Source organism: Puma concolor, chromosome E2, assembly GCF_028749965.1.
Source record: "Puma concolor isolate L17-30 chromosome E2, mPumCon1.1.hap2, whole genome shotgun sequence".
NCBI lineage: Eukaryota > Metazoa > Chordata > Mammalia > Carnivora > Felidae > Puma > Puma concolor.
Genome location: NC_141681.1, coordinates 43,063,420 through 43,081,880, shown reverse-complemented (window position 1 = coordinate 43,081,880; position 18,461 = coordinate 43,063,420). Strand labels below are relative to the sequence as shown.

The following is an 18,461-nucleotide window of genomic DNA, read 5'->3' as shown; positions in this document are numbered from 1 at the left end:
GTGGAGCAGCACAGTCCCCCTGGGCAGGGAAGCTTCCTTCTGCCCCTAGGGGAGATGGAGAGCACGGGAGGCAGATTTGTGTCTTAATTCTGTCCTTCTGGGCTGCACGTTTGGCCCCATCCTGTCTCTTGCTCTCTTCACTCCAGGGGGGCCCCAAGCCCTCCGTGTTTCCCTGAGGGGTGGGCAGCATTTGTGCAGTGGGCAGCCAGCAGAAGCAGGCAGCACTGTTTTCCAGCCAGTCTCTGACATCCCCAAGTGTCCCCCTGCAGGAGGGAGACCTCTGTGCAGACATGGGTTTGGCCACAGAATCTGACTCCAGAGAAGAAAGGAAGTTGAGTGCGCTTTTGAAGCAGGGCTCACTGGCAAGACCTTCTTGTGTCTCGGATTCTCCACACCCCATACCCGAGAGTCTTGCCTACAGAGTTAGTTTCTGCGTTGCAGGCCCTCAAGCCTGGCTGAGGTTTCTCCAGATGCTCTGTGCCAGTAGTGGCAGGCGGTGTGCATTGGCGACCCCTTGTGGCAGCTTCGCGGAGTCGTCCCGGATCGCGGCTGCATGGGTTGTGTCCGCTGGGCCAGCACCTCACCAGTCCTGGGCAGGCCAGCAGGGCAAGGCTGGGTGTAGGCCAGCTGGTCTTTAACAGGGAGCTTCTGTTTCTTCCAAAACAATATTTTCAAAGTGAAATGGCTTTGTCTGATAAAAGGATATTACCTGTTCCAGTAGGAAAATTAGTACAGAACATTATGAACAAGATACAAGAAAACCCTGTGATGCAGAGGCTCGCTAACCCCTGTTGCTCTAGCAAACATGCTTCTGGGTCTCACCAGGGGCACAGACAAACGGACTTTGATCTTCTGGGATCACGCTAGGGCAGAGTTTGTTCTTCCTCCTGTGCAAAGTGGCTGTCTCCTCCGTCTCTGAGCCAGGGCACGGCGCACCTGTGGGGCCCCCGCCATCTCCGCTCACTCAGGTCCTGCACCGGCAGTGGCTTCCCAGTGTGAACGACACTGCAGTGATCGACCTTATCTCTCCATCTCTTCTCCATCTCAGCTGGTCATGTCTTCGGGGTAGGTTCCGCAAGTGGAATCGCTGGGGGACATTTTGATGCACGGAGCCCGTCTGGTCCTCTGGAACTTGTTCTCCCTCATAGCTGTCAATGACGTTCATGTCCGGTGAGCACATACTGTGTGCTTCCTAGAAATTTTCTCATCTAATCCCCTGAGGTGAGGAGACCTACCTTCTGCACTTGATCGGACACCAAGCCTGTAAGGGCCAAGGCTTTCAGCAACTGGCCCACAATCCCACAGAGGCCAGATGGGTCTTGGAGGAGCCAGGCAGCCTCTCTGTAGAACCCATGCTCTCTACCACTGAGCCAGGTGCACACACACACAGACACACACAGACACACACACACACACGAGTGCACTTGGCCCTCAAAGTTAACTGTGCTGTTTTTATTTTTTATTGTTTTTCATCTTTACCAATCTGATAAGGGAAACAATGATTACCAGAGAGGTGACACTTCTCTTGCAGGTATTTCTCTGGCGTTTGTCTTTGTGGCTTGTCTGTCCTTGGCACAATTTGCTATTGGGACATTCGTGGTTGACTTACTGATCTGTAAGAGCACTTCATGTGCTCTTCATGTTCAGTTTTATTTGTCAAAATATTTTTCCTAGTTTCTTACGTAGCTTTGACCATTTGATAAATGGTTAAATTCATCCTTTCCTGTAGAGTTGGTGTCTTTTGCATGAGTACGTAGGCCTCTTCTGCTGCCTCTAAACAATTCAACTATTTGCATATGCCTTCTCCTATCCTTATGATTTTATGAGTTTCTTTAGAAACTTTACAGTTATGAAATATTTCAACACTGGTGTGGATAGTATGACAAATCCATGCATCCACATGGTTTTGTTTTTCATACTTACACTCTTTAGTCTACCTACAGTGCATTTAAAAGTAACGAGTAAGAAGGATGCTGACATTTTTGCCCCCTGTGAATTGGCAGGTAAGCCCACTACATGTGTTAGTCAGCATAGGATAGCCTTTGCTGCACTAACAACAAAAACCCAAATCTCACTGGGTCAGCGCAGTGACTGTTTATTCCCGGCCATGCTGTAGCCTGAAGCAGGCCCCACGGCTGTCCTTCACCAGTGTCAGGGCTGCTTCCGTTGCCCAGCTCTGCCCCTGTTGAGAGGGGAGAGAGAAAGGCCACCTCCTGGGAAGCTGGGGGTTAATGCCACGTGTATGTGTGTGTACACATGCATGTGCTCGTGTGCGTGTGTGTGTGTGCGTGTGTGTGTGTGTGTGTGTGTGTGTTCTGTTTGACCATTAGGTATGTTCAGGACAGCTGTCCCTGCCATCTGTTACCCTTTGCTCAGATGTTTACTGAGGACCTACTGTGTGCCCAGCCTCAGGTATAGGGTGCCTTGGGCCTACGTCTAGGGGTTCCCTTCGAGACCGGTAAGGAAAAAGGACAGGTGCCATAGCATAGCCATATGCAAAAGTGAAAGCCATGAAGGGTGTGTGGTGAGGGAGGAGAAGGAGGCTGACCTAGGAAGGGCTTTTGATGGTGAAAGGGGGGAGAGGCCACTGAGAACTCCCCCCAGCCACCACCTCTTGGGCAGGCAGGTGGGCCATGAGGGGACCTGGTTCGAGGCCAGCAGAGCAGCCAGTTGGACTCAAGGGACCAGTGAGGTGGGGCTGCAGCAATCCTGGTGGGAGGGGAGCCAACAGCGTGCTGCAGTGGGGGCAGGGCTTGTGCTGGAGTCAGGGAGACCCTGGAACAGAGTGCTCAGGGCACGCTGGGCTGTATGGATGCTCCCCACAGTGGCCAGCATGGCAGACGGGGAAGCACACCATGACACTGTGACTCTCTCTGCCCCCTCCTCCAAGTTCTCATCGCATTTTGTAAGCTTTTTGAATTTTGGTGGGCGATTTGGTTGCTTGTGTGGGTTGCCCTGGTGAGGTGCTTCACGGTTTGTGCAGGAAGGGGATGGAGAAGCCACGGGACTTTTCTGCCTCGTGGCTGGACAGGAGAGGGGGAGACCCAGACCCTCCTATCACGTGGCTGGTGCTTCTGCCCTGGAGCACGACTCTTACGGACCAGGAGCCAGGAGAGCACCTCCAGACCATGCGGTTCACCAGAAGTAGATTGCCATCCGGATGAAGGCAGAGTTCCAAAGTGCCTTTGCTGCTTGCTACACAGCTCTCTGAAATGGGACTCACACCTGCAAAACTTCCTGCTAGCTGTCTGCTGGCTTTGGTTAGCACTATTAGTACCATAAAGAAAGAATATTTAACTTTGCATCAATAGGCAAAGAATAATTAAAATATAATTAAAAGCATGAATTCTTCTAATTATTGGCTTCATATAATGTGTATTTAAAAACAAGACATCTGTTAAGGCTTTCTTTTGAATCTATCCAGAAACCAAGAGAGGGTCGCATTTTAATTAAAAATGGATTATTTCAGAAACCTTTTAATCACCCTGTCATCATAGGACTTAGACCTTATTAATTAGCTATTGATAAACAGGTTTACGTTACAGAAATTTTTAGTTCACGGGGTTTGGAGGAGTACTTTCATGAACCTGCCCTTCATCTGCAGGAACTCAGCAGGGGAAAGGCCCAGAGTAGAGAACGAGTTCTTAAGTCACCTCACCTGTTCCCTATGGACCCAGAGTGGACGTCCTGCAACAGGTTGGGAGCAGGTGGAGAGCACCCGTGGCCGTCCCCCCAGCCACCACCTGCCCATGTGACGTGAGCTGGTGCTGAGGCCCTGGGGCCCGGGAAAGTCGAGCCCGCTGCCCCGTTGTCCGCCCCCCTCCCTAGCCCGTGCTTGTGGAGCATCCCCCGTGGCAGTGCCTCCTCTTTTCAGGGCTGATCTTTCTACAGGGGCAGCCTGAATGCTTTCCCCATTTATCATCTTAAGTGGATAAAGACTTTCAAAGTGATAAATAGCATTGCCGTTGTTCCTTCAGCCAAGTGTGTCTGAAATAACGTTTGGAGTTGTGAGCGGGGACGCGAAGGCTCGTTAGAAGAGGGTTTTCGGCAGCCCAGGCAGAGTAGCCCATATGCTGGAGTAGAAAGGGCTGTCTCCACCAAGGGCCCATCCAGGCCTGCCCGACGGTGTCTGGGCCTCCTTCCATTGCCGGTTTGGCTCCAACCTGGGCTTTTTGGTTCCCGGGAGCTTGGGAGAATGTTCTCAAAGAGGACACACTGTGTCTTAGGTCCCTGGGGGAGTGCTCACCTGGTGAGGCGGCCATGCTTCTCACTTCTTGCAGGTGACCAGGATCCTGCAGTGATGGGACTCTCCTGGGTCCTCCCGCCTAAAGGTGGCCCCAGCCTTCTGCTGCGCAGTGATCCTCCCTGCCAGGTCCCTGTATTTAGTGTCCTGTGCTTCAAACACCTCGAATGGTCTGTGTGTGCGCAGCTGGGCCCGGCTGGCGTCAGAGCCTGGAGCAGAGGGCGTTTGGGAGGCAACATGTGGACACCAGTGAGACCCAGAGGGTGACTCATTCAGAAGAGGGGAGCGAGCCCCAGAGGGCTGGCCAGAGCTGGAGACGGGATGGGGAGAGCCAGCCGATACTTTGGAGCGCCACTTTAGAAAGGCATTGATGTGAAATGGTTCTTTCCAGGAAAGTTACATGGGAAACGGCAAATTTATGAAATACTTTATGGGACTGAGAAAGAAATTCGATGTTTGGAAATCAAGTAGCACCAGGCTCTGTAGAACCAAGACACCCACCCTGGGGGCATTCGAGGAGCAAAGCCCTCTCTTTCTCTAGAAGGGATGATGAGGGGTCTTGTCCTGAGTGCACCGAGTGGAATCCCGGACCCTCGTCTTCCGCAGGATTGGTATTTAGGAAGCACCCGTGTGGTGAAAGAGCGCAAGTTTTGCTTCTTCCACTGGTGGTGGCGGGAATTTGGGGGCGTGGGACCTCCTGGCGAGTGGTGCCTCCAAAGGGAGCCGCAGGCGAGCGGGAGCCGCCAGGCACCCGAGGTGCTGTTCACCTGTGGTCCCGCGTGGGCGTTCGAGAGAGTCATTGCCCTGAACAGCCTCTGTCTAATGACCCGGCTTTATGAGGAGCTATTAAATAAAGGAAGGCGGAAACAGTGCCAAGTAAGGCTCCAGCCAGGATTCAGGCCACGGGGAAGCTCTTCCTCGTCTTCAGTCAGTGGCGGAGCAGAGCAACGTGGTACGAACTTGGCATCTGCTCGTCCGAGGCCCTTGGCGGCCAGATTTGCTGGACGTGGCCTTGTTCCCCGACACCTCTCCTCACCCCAGGTGCTAAGGACAGAGGAGCCCGTGTGGCATTTGCCCTTGGGGTCCGCGGTGGCCCAGGGTCCAAGGCTGCTGGGCCAGGGACAGGAGCAAGTGGGGGTACAGGAAAGACTGGGTTCTGTTTCAGTCCCTCCCACCAGCTGTTTTTCAAAGACCAGCAGGTGCTCTCTGGCAGGGAGCTTCTGGACCAATATATTCTCACCCAGAACTAAAAACGGGCTTTTCCTCAGAGAAGCAGAAACCCCCAGCATCGGGCACGTGACACGCTCTCACCATCTGCCAAATCCTGGTCTCACTTGTAGTACTATTTGCTTAATAGTTTCTTTGCTTTTTTTTCCTTTAAATATCCTTTAAAAGAAAGCTTTATATCCCTGTCGTGAGTGAAACTCAGTATAATTTGCCATAAATGGAGCGGAACACTTTAAAATAAATACCTAATGCATAAAACCTGTTTGTCAGTCTACCCTATAATGTCATCTTGTGGACTTTTGTCATGCCATGGGAAATACTAGCTCACAGGAAGCCCCCCCCCCCCATCATTCTTCCTGAAGGTGCCCCATGTGCCTGCTTCCTTCCCCTGCACCTTTCTGGGGAGGGGAGGTGGGGGTGCAAGCATCCTTTGGAGGGAGAGTAGCCTCTAGATTGTGTTGAATAAGTATTATCTCCCTCTACCCCTTCCAAGCCTCTGTGGATGATTCCTAGCATGGCCTGGTGCATTTTTTCAAGGGAGAGTTTTCCATTTGGGGCCGAAAAGAGTGTTATTGATGACATTGGCAAGGGCTGGTGAGGTTGGGTCAGATGTGAGCAGACACTGATCCCAGATTAAGGCAGATCGTTGTCAGTTGCACCGGTAAACATTTACAAAGCTCTCCAGGGGCCTCCCAAAGCTGGGGCCCTCTCACTTGTTCAAGACGTCAGCCCCAAAGGAGTCGGGGCTCACAGATACAGAATTTTCCACTCGAGCCGTGCGCTGCAGGCTCCAGGTTTTGTCTTCCTGTATGTTGTCACATTCAGGGCACCAGTCATCCCTGCCCTTGTGTGTAGCCCCTGCCCCGGCTGCCCTGCCCTTCTTCCAGGGAATCATCCAAGAAGGCACTAGAGAGGGTCAGCATGGGCCGGCTGCATGCTACATAGATGATGGTCAAAACCATTAGCTAGGGGGCGCCTGGGTGGCGCAGTCGGTTAAGCGTCCGACTTCAGCCAGGTCACGATCTCGCAGTCCGTGAGTTCGAGCCCCGCGTCGGGCTCTGGGCTGATGGCTCAGAGCCTGGAGCCTGTTTCCGATTCTGTGTCTCCCTCTCTCTGCCCCTCCCCCGTTCATGCTCTGTCTCTCTCTGTCCCAAAAATAAATAAACGTTGAAAAAAAAAATTAAAAAAAAAAAAAAAAAAAAAAAACCATTAGCTAGTATCCTTCATATATAAATCCCGTAAGGATCAATAAGAGAAAACTGAGCGTCTAGCTTCCTAAAAAAGAAATGAGCCATTCAGCAAGGAAGAAATATGAGGAAATAAACATGTAAACTTGCTACTTAATCAATGAAAAACAAAATACTTTTGTGTTTTGCCCACCAGATTCACGGTTCAGTGGGCAGACAGGCCCCATGGGGCACCGTTCAGGACCCTGAAAATCCTTATGAACCTTTTGGGGTCTGTTTGGCACAACAGGCTCTGAGGCTCCAAATGTGCCCATGTAATTCTCCTTCTAGGAATTTAGTCCAAAGACAGCGACAGGCGTATGGCCATGGGTGTCCATTGTAACACGGAGGTGGAAGCAACCTAGATATCCAACAGCGTGAAATTGGTTGAGTAAATTATAGGCCGTGGTATTGCCCACGCAAGCATTTACTATTCAGCCACTGAACAGAAACGTACCAAGAAGCGCCTGTGTGCCAGGCACTATTCTGGGCCCAGGAGATACTAGAGTGAACGTAAAATAGAACCCTAGCCTAATGGAGGTAAGGCCGGATGGATAAAAGTTAGATGGTGAGGGCTATAGGGGAGGGAGTCCTTTGTCCAGGAAGCTCAGGACAGGCATCCCTGAGAAGGGGACATTGGAGGAGAGTCCTGAAGTAGGGAGCAATCTATGAATCTGTGGGGCAGACATTCCAGGCAGAGAGAATGGGGCTCATCTAGTGGTGCTGAGGTGGGAGCTTGCCCAGCGGTCCCAGGAATAGCAAGGAGACAGATGGAGAAGATGAGGGGAGACTGGGAAGTGAGAGGAAGGTGGGCAGCTCCTGGGAAGCCAGGACTCCATGAAGAAGGAGCCCTCTGTAGAGGACAAGGGCTGAAGCAGGGAGACCAGCCACACCAACGTCACCATCAACCTGCGAGAGAAGAACGTGGCCCGCACCAGCATTAGTGGGGAGAAGTAGTCAGACTCTGGACAGAGGGACAGCCCTAAAAATAAAAATAGTATAGACATGTATCTATTGACAGGGGAAAACATTCTTGCTTTAGCAAGAACCTTCCCTGAAATATCCCAGCCTTCGTCCAGGACTGGGTGGGGCCATTCTCCACTCTTTTGGGCCCTGCACACAGGGCCCCGTGCACAGGAGGAAGTTATGAGCCGGTGAATAAATTGATACAGTACCTGGAGAGACTGGTGTTACCCGCTAACCCTGAGCCCACACAAAATCCGGTGACAGCATGTCCACCCCGGAGTGTGCTCGGTGGAGGTGCATGTGCCCTGCCCCCCAAAGACCGATCCAGGATGTCCACAGCAGCACCGCCTGTGAGAGCTGCAGTCTGGAAACAGCCAAAATGTTCAGCAGCAGCAGAGCGGAACCAGTGGAACACTACCGACAATGAGAACGCACGACGACAAGTACCCACCACCTGGCACCACCTAGCATTATTGGGGAGCAGCGGAGGAAGCCGACAGAGAGGCCATGCTGTTTGATTCCACTTACATAAAGTTCAAAAACAGGCGAAATTAACCTGCAGTGTTGGAAGTCAGGCCACCCCCCTGGGAGTGAGGTCTGACTGGGAGGGGCCCCTGGGTGCTGGGCACATTGGATGGGGGTGCTCACTTTGTGACAGGTCACTGTGCTGGGTCCTTAGGACTGTAGTCATTTTCTTTTTCTTTTCTTTTTCATTTTTTGTTTTAGAGAGTGCGCAAGGCGGGGACAGGAGCGGAGGGAGGGAGAGAGGGAGAGAGGGAGAGGGAGAGAGAGAGAATCTTAAGCAGGCTCCACACTCAGCGCAAAGCCAGATGTGGGGCTCAATCCCACAACCCTGGGATCATGACCTGAGCCAAAATCAAGAGTCAGACGCTCAACCTACTGAACCACCCAGGTGCCCCGATTGTAGTCCTTTTCTGTATGCATGTCAGATCAGACATCAGTCAAAAAGTGACTTAAAAAACAGTTTTACTATTTTAGTATAGAGTTATTATTTTTGAAAATCTGTGTTTAAGGGGTGCCTGGGTGGCTTGGTCAGTAAGCGTCCAACTCTTGATTTGGGCTCAGGTCATGATCTCATAGTTTGTGAGTTCGAACCCTGCAACATTTGGAGCCTGCTTGGGATTCTCTCTCTCCCTCTCTCTCTCTCTCTCTGCCCTTCCCCCACTCACACGTGCATTCTCTCTCTCAAAATAAATTAATAATAAGCTTTAGAAATATAAAATGGAAAAAAATTTTAAATCTGTGTTTATTGCATTAAAAAAATGCCTGGAAGGATGGTCAACAAAATATCTGATAGAGGTTATCTCTGGGGCATAAGATTATGGGTGAGTTTTTTCTTTGTGTAGAGAATTTCTAAAATCTTTTCCATATTTACATATATATGTATATTCATATATATATACATATATTCATATATATTCATATATATACATATATTCATATATATACATATATTCATATATATACATATATTCATATATATATGTATACATATATTCATATATATACATATATGTATACATATATTCATATATACATATATGTATACATATATACATATATGTATACATATATTCATATATATACATATATGCATATATACATATATACATATATGTATACATATATGTATATATACATATATATGTATACATATATGTATATACATATGAATATATGTATACATATATGTATGTATACATATATTCATATGTATATACATATATGTATATATATGATTTGCGTTTATTAGCAGTCTGACGTGGCCAGGGCTTTATCCAGTAACTGATACCGAAGAACTCAGAAATTCAACCTAATCAAGCATGTCAAGAATAAAGAGGAATATTTGTTAATTGAATGTCATGTTATGTCCTCAGTTATGCTTAATACAAGATAGGCAATTTAGAATTCCCAATTATCCAATTAAAATGCTAATTATCTCGTACCTTGATAACGCTGCTCTCAGGGAGAGAGTGAGTGGCTTCTCTCTGGTGCTCCTCGTCTTCCCGCCGTGACCCTGTCTTTGCTGCTGCCCTTGCCTCTGGTTGGTGGAATCTTCCCTTGCGGGGCCTCTGCGTCCCAGGGGCCTCTCCTGGAGCACCAGCTCGTATGTTGCACCGTCCTGCCTGGGGCGCTGTCCCAGGGTGGCCGGCCTTGGCCCGGGATCGGGTGGGGCCCTGTGCACATGTGTGAGGCCAGGGCCCTGGAAGGCACGGTGTGGCACCATCCACCACCAGCATTTGCAGAGCGGGTCGCCTCGCCCCGCCGAGGCAGGTGCTGTTCCCGCACGTGCACCACTAACAGGCCTGAGGCTTTGGGCGCATCGGGGTCAGAAACCCTGCTGAGACGCCAAGCTCAGACACAGATGCGGTGGGTTCCCTGACCACAGCACGCCACCTGTCTGAGCCACAGATTCTTCCATCCACAAAGTAGGAACATCGCTCCTTCCCACCAACAACTGTGGAAAACTGAAGGCTGCTGGTGACTGTTCGGTTTCTGTTACAGGCCGTGGGAGGTCCTGGCCGGGAGGGTGTCACTGTCCCCAGTCCGGGACCCAGGTGGGGCAGCAGGAAGGGATTCGGGGAGCATCAGGCAGAAGGAACTGCTGCTGACGGAGACAGCCACCACAGCCGTTACACATGGTCTGTGTCTCTGGTGGTGCCAAGTCTCACAAGCTGTGCCTTGAGCTCTGGTTTTATTACTAACGCACGTCTGGGTTCAGTCCAAGGCTTGAAGGCAGTCCCTTCTTGGTGACAGACTGTGTGGATGCTCCTCGCTCATTTAAAACCCCTCGGCGGTGGCTCCCTAGCTTGCCCTGTGTCCTTCTTCACTGGGGTTCTGGGGAGGGAGATGGACAGGACAGCCTCTCAGTTCACCACCACCAAGCCCGAACCCACCCCTCAGAAGGCCCACAGAGAACTCCGTCACGGAAGCTGGGATCCCCCCGGGAATTTGGGCCGTGCCCTGGATGGGTGGCTGGAACCACGCTGCATGGCAACAATTATGAGGGCGGGATGGGGGCCCTCCTGCTGGGTGCGTTCTGATGACATCTGATCACCCCCGGAAGAAGTGAGCCAAACAGCATCCACCCTTCCCCGGAAATTCAAAAACAATGTGGTCTGTGCTTCCGGCTCCCCGGGAAAGCTGTTCTCATCCTACTAGAAACCTCTCCTCTGGGTCTGGATCCTCTGTGGCTGCTGCCTCCACTTTGGGAAAACAGGAAAACCCTCCAGTCGCCTCCGGGTGGTTGTCATGACTCCTCTCTGTGGGACTGTGGTTTCCTTACTTACCAAGAATTTTCTTTTAGTAGCTAGATCTGCAAAAGGCAATATCACATTCATTACACAGCTGTGGTCATTTCTACCCCAAAACTAAGAGTAATTAAACAGAAGAAATGTGAATGAAAAGTAACTCAGTGCTGTGATAACTGCACAGAGCATAGTCATTGCCCCAAACATCATGAGACACCCCCACTCCTCTCTCTTCTTATCCCCCGAGGCCCTGGTTCTTCCCCGAGGAGGGGAGACTTCAGGATGTGTGAGCAGGACAGAGGCGGCTGAGATGCCCCGTGTCAGGGGAAGCCCCGTGTGCATGTCGGTCATAGGGATGCTGCACGTGTCCACCTGCGTGTGGGGCTGGTGGGCGCCCATGGAGACCCTGGCTGCTCTGGAATATGCGGGCGCCAGTGTCCGGCCATGGAGGGATTCTGTTTGGCTTTAAAGGAGTAGGCAAGAGACGCTCCAAGCCCAGCCTCTTTTCCTTCAGCGAGGGATCCTTGCTGTGTGACTCCCTTTGAGGCCCCTGAACCATGACAACAGTGACAGCTAATGCGTCCTGTACATAGGCCTTGGTGTGTTATGTACTTTATATGTATAATGTCACCTAAGTGATACAACAACTCTGTGGGAGGTACTCTTATGCTATTTTACAGATAAGGAAACTGAGTCACGGAACGGCCATACAGCTGGTAAGTGGCAGAGAGCTAGGATTTGACTTCAGTGTCAGAACGGAACAGTGCCCCGGGAGGCATGTGGCCCAGAGCAAGGACTATGGGGCACAGACAGGGTAGGGAACCTACAGGCCTAAGCAACTGGAACCTGCCTCTGCCAGGAGAAAACGTGGGGCACCCGCCTGCGACCGCAGTAACAGTGGGTGTGGGGTGCACCCTGGCCCAGGAGGACCCCGCATTTAGCTCGGAGTGCCTCGGCCCACACACAATAACCCTGTGTCCTCACTGCTCACTCTCCTAGACCCGCAGCTCTGACGAGTGGCCTGCACCAGCCTGCTCAGCTTCCCTTCCACTCTCCTGTTCCTGGCTTGGCCTCCCGGGAACCGACGTGCAGCAGGGCCCCGCCTGGGAGGGGGCTGATGTGGCCCCCGCTGACCTCCCTGGCTGGCCTGCCAGTGCTCACGCTTGCACTGATAGCTCACTGACACCGGCTGCCCGGGGCAGCCCTTCTGCCATTATCTTGGGCAGCTCATGCATTTTTATAGGGCTGTGGCTATCTCCTCATCAGGTGATAAACCTCAGGGGGCAGGAGCTGGGCCGTGTGCCCAGGAAGGTTCCGTGGGCTGGATTTGCAGGCCCCGGCGGAGACCCACAGTGCTGTCCCTGGAGACACCTTTCCTGCAGATCCGGCCGAGGCCATCTGCTCTCCCTGCCCCATTCGTCACTCTAGGCACTGACAAATGGGCCTGCCCCTCTGTCGCTGTGGTGGCTCCATCCACCTCGTTATTCACAGCACAGACTCTCCCAGGTTACTGAAAGGTTCTCATTGATGCCTGGATACAAAGCATTTTCCACTTGTGTCTTTCTTGGGAGATATTTATAGGCAAGGAGTATAAATTTACAGTTTGGGGAATGGCCATGCTGGGGGAGCGTCAGGGGCCACAGAGTGGCAGGGGTGTGAGAGACCCCTGCTTCCCTCTGCTCCTCAGGAAGCCCTCCTGCTGCGGGAGGCGGGGGGGGGGGGGGGGGGGGTGGGGAGGCAGTGGTGGCTGGGCCACATACCCGGTGCCTGGTCAGGTGCTCTGTGCAGGTAGAACAGGAGGGAGCAGGGCAGTCAGGCCCGGCAGGACACTGTGACACACGGGAGAGCCGCAGATGGAAAAAGCAAGCAGAGGTGATCTCTGGGCCTCCAGCACCACTGCCTGGCCTCTTGCCCCCGTCTCCTTATGGACAGACTGGTCACCTCCAGGAGTTTCGCTGTGGTTCTTCACAAGCCCTGCCTGTTCTGTCTGCCTGCTCCAGGTTTAGGCGCCAGTTATTTTAAACGATGTGTACAGTCTCCATCTGACGGTTCTGTTAGCAGAAGACAACTCTTGTGGACTATTTTCGGATTGTGAGTTCATCCTCAGTGTGTGTGTGTGTGTGTGTGTGTGTGTGTGTGCACATGTGCATGTGCATGTCCGTGTGCACAGATCTTGGCTGGCCTGGGTCGAGGGTGTGACAGCCCAGTTGGTTCTGTGTCTGCCCCTGCTGGGTGCGGGTGCTCCAGGCATCACCAGTCAGGAACATAGCTTTCTGCTCATTTCTTGGCTTGGGGTGGGGGTGGGGGTTTCCAAAACCGGGAACCTGAACCCCATGGAGGACAGGCCTACACTATGAATTCTGAGGGAGGGCATGTATTTTGTTTCATTCCCAAAGCCCAGGCAGGCTTCCTGATTGCCTGTTATGACGCTGGCGAGTTTTCTCCAAGCCTGCCCTTCTGCTGAGGGTGCATCCCTGCCTGGGTCCACAGCCGCGTGTGGGGGCAGGGTCTCAGTTCTGTTCCACTACTTCTTATGTCCTTGAGGCCTTGTCGCCAGCCCCACATGGCAGTGCAAGGCCAAGGCCTCCAGCTTCCCGAGATTGACAGCTCCCTCTTCCTTCTGGCCCCACCTTCCTTCCTGTCCTATGAACGTGGCTCTGCGTATTCTCTTTTACGTAGCACCTCTGAGTGTGGGAGAAGGAGGATTTCCAGCCACGGACTCTGCCGTCATCTCCTTGTGGCTCTAGAGGGGCTAATTGGTAGCCTATGGCCGAATTTGGCTGTAGACTTGCGTCAGTCCGTAGTTAAGCTCCTATGGTTATAAGTCACCTGGACCCTCATCCGGTTCACAGTTTGCCATATTTTCCGTAAGGTTCTAGAAGGATCTTTAGTAATTGCCCTTCTATTGCCACCTTGGTCTGTGAACTGTGCAGTGGGAACAGGTGGCTCTGCTGTGGTCTGTCCTCGTGGCCGATGCTTACCACGCTCTGCAGGAACTTCGTGTCACTGATGTGGCCCCAGCTGGAGCACCCACTGCTCACCCCTACCCCTTGAAAATCAGAAATATGTCGGACTCACATCTCTCCATGAGCCCCCTGAGCCATTGCACTTGTCCCAGAACTTGAACACCCGAGGTCCCAGAGAGAGGGGCCTCTGAGGTGTGGGAGCAGAAAATGTGGGCCTGTTGCATTCACCTGTTATCGTCACCAGTTGGTCCTCACATCATATCAGAAAAGTTAAATTAGGTGCTGAAGTCCAGTTTGAAGAACTTCAAATCATTTTCAGCTAGAGTGACTTTTCAGCTTGTGGTGGTTCTCCTCTTCCTTATCACTGTGTGGGATTGTCCCCGTGTCTGGAGAATGACCCAGAGCCGGGCTGCAATCTGCGGGTGAAAACTGGGTCAGCCATTGCTTAGTTTGGTGCTTCTGTAAGCTACGCCTTTTACCCAAAAGTCCTTTTTTCTTTTTCTTTTTTTTTTTTCTTTTTTTTAATGTTTGTTTATTTTTGAGAGACTCAGAGAGACAGAGCATGAGCAGGGGACGGGCAGAGAAAGAGGGAAATACAGAATCCAAAGCATGCTCCAGGCTCCGAGCTGTCAGCATAGAGCTTGATGCAGGGCCTGAACCCACAAACCGTGAGATCATGACCTGAGCTGAAGCCGGATGCTTAACCTACTGAGCCACGCAGGTGCCCCCGAAAGTCCTTTTTTCTTAAATGGAAGCCAGGGGTGTGCCGCGAGGGCTGCTTCCACTGAGTAGATTACATGGCAGGCCGCGGAGTCTGGCTGCAGAGGAGGGAGACAAGGCACCCACCCCTCGTGCTCAGGCTGCCGCAGAATGTTCCTGTTTAGTCACCTGCACGTGCAGGTGGCACAGCTGTCCCTCTGCCTGTCCTTCCTGACACTGGTGGCTCCCACAGCCTGCACTTGTCTGCCTGTCCCCCGACCCCAGGAGAGGCCCGCTGTTCCCATCACCTGGAGAATGGCCGTGCAGCCCCAAGGTCTGCTTCTGACCAGGCACGGTTGTGTCTTCCAAAGCTAAGGGAGCATTGCAGCTCCGTGGTGGCTTGGGCCTTCTCCACTCGCTGTGGGCTTGCTGTGTGGAAGCCTGGCGTCCGAGGCCCTGGTCTCTAGGCTGGGAGCAGAGGTGGTGCACCGCTGGTGTCCAAGGCTGCCCGGGGCAGGCTTGCCTGCCCCATGGAGGAATGGGCCGGGCTGTGGCCACACTCGGGGCTGTGACTCCGTCTTGCCGCCCCCCATGGTCTCTGGGACGGAGGTGGGAGTCGGTGGCGGCCACCAGAGCCACCAGAGTGCTTTCTCTGGTGAATGCAGGGCACCGATAAGGGGACGTGTGCGCCCTTCCTCGCCTCCCTGGCAGTTCCTGAAATCCTTTATGTTGAGGAAATAGTTCGCTCACAGATACCCAATTATCCCGGAGGTTTGTAAAGCAAGTCTGAAAGCCGACTGAATGTAGCAGAACCACTCCTGCATGACAACTACTTAATACCCAGTCATCACAATTATACATAATTGGTGTTTACAGTGCCTGGAAGATTAGACTCCTCCATACAGACATTCTCCAAAACAGGCCTAGAATGCACAGGGCAGGATTGCTGCTTAGCGTGCCCATGGGCGGCCTCGGTGTGCTGAGGACAGGGACAGCGGCACAGCCCCGTGCTTGGTCCCCTGCCCTGGTGGCCAGTGGGTGGGGTAGGGGTGGACCCCCCCTGGGCCCCCCCTCCCCCGGACCTGCTTCTCTGCCAGGGATGCGGGAGGGCTGGACCTGAGGAAGGGGGTGAGGCCTGGAGACACTGAGCTCTTAGAGCACAGCGTCCCATGCCAGGACCAGCTCCTACCCCAGATCCTGGGGCTTATGGTGGGGGTATGGGCAGGGTCGTGGCCTCCCCAGAGCTCTTGGCAGCGTGGTCCCCTGGGGTTCATTGCTCCTAATGTGGTGTTGATGTGGCTGGTCGGGTCCAATAGCCCCTGCAGTCATCTCCAGGATCTGCCCCTTGGGTGGGGGCAGGGGGACAGGGACAGGGCCCAGACCTTTGCCAAGGGTGGCTTACCCTCTGACCTTTGTTACATTCCTGGGCTTTCAGGGGTCTGCAGACATCCTGCATGCCCGGAGGCCTCCCCAGGCTCTGGTTCTGGGCTCGGCCTGGGGGCTGGCTGCCCCCTCTAGGGTCTCATCTTTCCCTCCAGACTTTGTTTCTGGCCTCCCCTTCCCAGGCTAGGAGCTGGTCCACGAGGCCAGCCTGTTTGCTGCTTGGCCTGAGGACGGGAAACAGGGCCTGTCCTCAGACCCTGCCTCTCTCCACCCCCTCTACCTGTGACCAGAGATGGCTCTGCCCTGCTCGGTCTGCATGAGGGCCTGCCCCTCAATCCTGTCCCCCAGGCCAGTGCCCAGTGGTTCCTGCTCTCTTTTCCCTGTGCCCCTCCCCGGGGTCAGGCCCAGGGCCATCTGAGTCCAGCTTGGGGCCTGGAGAGTTCATGTCCCTCCCTGGCCATGTGTCCAGCCCCTCCTGGTGGGGTGGGTCGTGGCCACTGGACCTGGGAGTCACAGGGAGACCCTCCCTCCAGCCCCGCAGAAACAGCAGTAGGCCCCGCTTCTCAGGGGGCCCAGGAGGTGGGGTGGCTTCTCTAGTTTTGCTCCCTGTCCTCACTGGCCTCTGTGCTCTTGTGGCCTGTGGCCAACCCTGGGCTCTAGGCTATGAGCCCCGTGGACCCATGCAGGGTCGCTCAGGCCCTCCTGCGGGTGCAGCCAAGCAAGGCTTGGGCTGAAGGTTTTCCTGGGGCGGGGGCTGTGCACGCTCTGGCAACCGCACCCTGACTTCCTTCCTTCCTTCCCCTGCAGCCTCTTCGAGCACTACTGCTACTCCCGGGGTGGCATGCGCCACAGCTCCTACACCTGCATCTGCGGCAGGTAAGTGGGAACAATGGAGGAAGGAGGTCGTGAGAAGGCGAGGCGACCCCGCCGCCCCCCTGAGCTCAGGCACGCCTGCTCACTACCGTGCCCACATGAGTGCCCGCTTCCACTTGGAAATTGTTCTCCTCTCCTGAGGCCCCCAGCCGGGGTGGCCCCCTCACTGCCGTGCCCTTCCTGGCCTCCTCCAGGATGGCCGCTCCCCTGGGGCTGCTGGCTGGCCTTCCTCGTCACCTCCACGCAAACACACACCCAGCGTGTGGGGGCCAGGACGTGGCTTTACCCTGTGATGGCTTTTGTGTGCAGCAGAGGTGGAAGGAGCTCTGTCAGTGCAGGAGGCCGTGGTTGTGTGTGTGTGTGTGTGTGTGTGTGTGTGTGTGTGTGTGTGTATACGCGCGCGCACATGCATGGTTGTCAGTGTGGCTGTGTAAGGAACATCACCACTGTGGTTGAGTCTGGGTCTCTGCGGTAGGGGGTGTCACTCTAGGTATCTCTGCATGTGGCACACTGTGGCTGAGGCAGGGAGCTCTGAGTCTCTGTGTGTGTGTCACCTGCACGGTGGCTGAAGGCATGGGGTACAAATGACCATGAGTATGGGGCGGCTCATGGTTGTTAGTGTGTACTATTTTTTTTTTGTATATTTTTTTAAATGTTTATTTTTGAGAGAGAGACACAGTGTGAGCGGGAAAGGGGCAGAGAGAGAGGGAGACACAGAATGGGAAGCAGGCTCCAGGCTCTGAGCTGTCAGCACAGAGCCCGACACGGGGCTCAAACTCACAAACCATGAGATCATGACCTGAGCCGAAGCTGGACACTTAACCAACCGAGCCACCCAGGCTTCCCGAGTGTGCCGTGTTGCGTGTCTGTGTGTCTGCATGTGTCACCCTAGGTGTGTGTCTTTGAGGGGCACAACCTGGCTGCGGGTGGCCCCTCCTCTCCCAGGCTCGCCCCAGCCAGTCTCCCCCTGCTCTGCCCCCCTGGGTCAGAGGGTCTGGCCTCTGCCCAGCCAGGACGGAGCCTGCAGCTCTGCTGATGTGCACGTCCTCGGCACATGAATAATACATGTGAACATCTCAGTCTTTGGAAATGTTCTTCTCTGGTGGATAGAGAGAAAAATCATTATTTCTACTTTTATGATTCCTGAGACTCCCGAACAGGGCCATAAATATTACACCCAGGTGGGTTTTTTTTTTTCCTTTGGACAGACTTAAAAGTCCTTTTTTTCTTAAAGGCATCGCTCATTAGGGAAGCAGTCTCGAGCAGAGGAGGCAGCCTTGCAGCATGGTGGCCCCTGACATGGGTCTCCCCTCTCCCTCCGCCAGGACAAGAGGGCTTCCTCAAACTCCCTTCCCTGGGTTTCAGACCCTTGTCCCCCCTACCAGTCCCACATCCCCAGGCCCAAGGGCACCTGCCCAAACAGCACTGACCTGGGGAAGCCCTGACGGTGGCAGCGCTGTGAACCGTGCACTCAGAGGCTTCCACCAGCTGTATGGCTACAGGTGCCGGGGCCGGTGTGCTCCCCGCCCGCACCTCAGACTGTGGGCCTGATACAGCCCACACTGGGCCTCTGCTGGAGGGTGGGCGGTAGTGCCCACAGGGCAGG

At 53.6% G+C, this 18,461-nt stretch overlaps 1 protein-coding gene across 1 annotated transcript in view; it reads left to right on the top strand.

The window, feature by feature from the left end:
• The window catches only part of PEPD (peptidase D), a 111,013-nt gene that overhangs the window by 70,753 nt on the left and 21,799 nt on the right, over positions 1-18,461 (top strand). Inside the window, exon 10 of the mRNA XM_025914208.2 lies at positions 16,790-16,858. Within this exon, the coding sequence (XP_025769993.1) occupies positions 16,790-16,858 (69 nt within the window). The remainder of the gene's footprint in view (positions 1-16,789; positions 16,859-18,461) is intronic.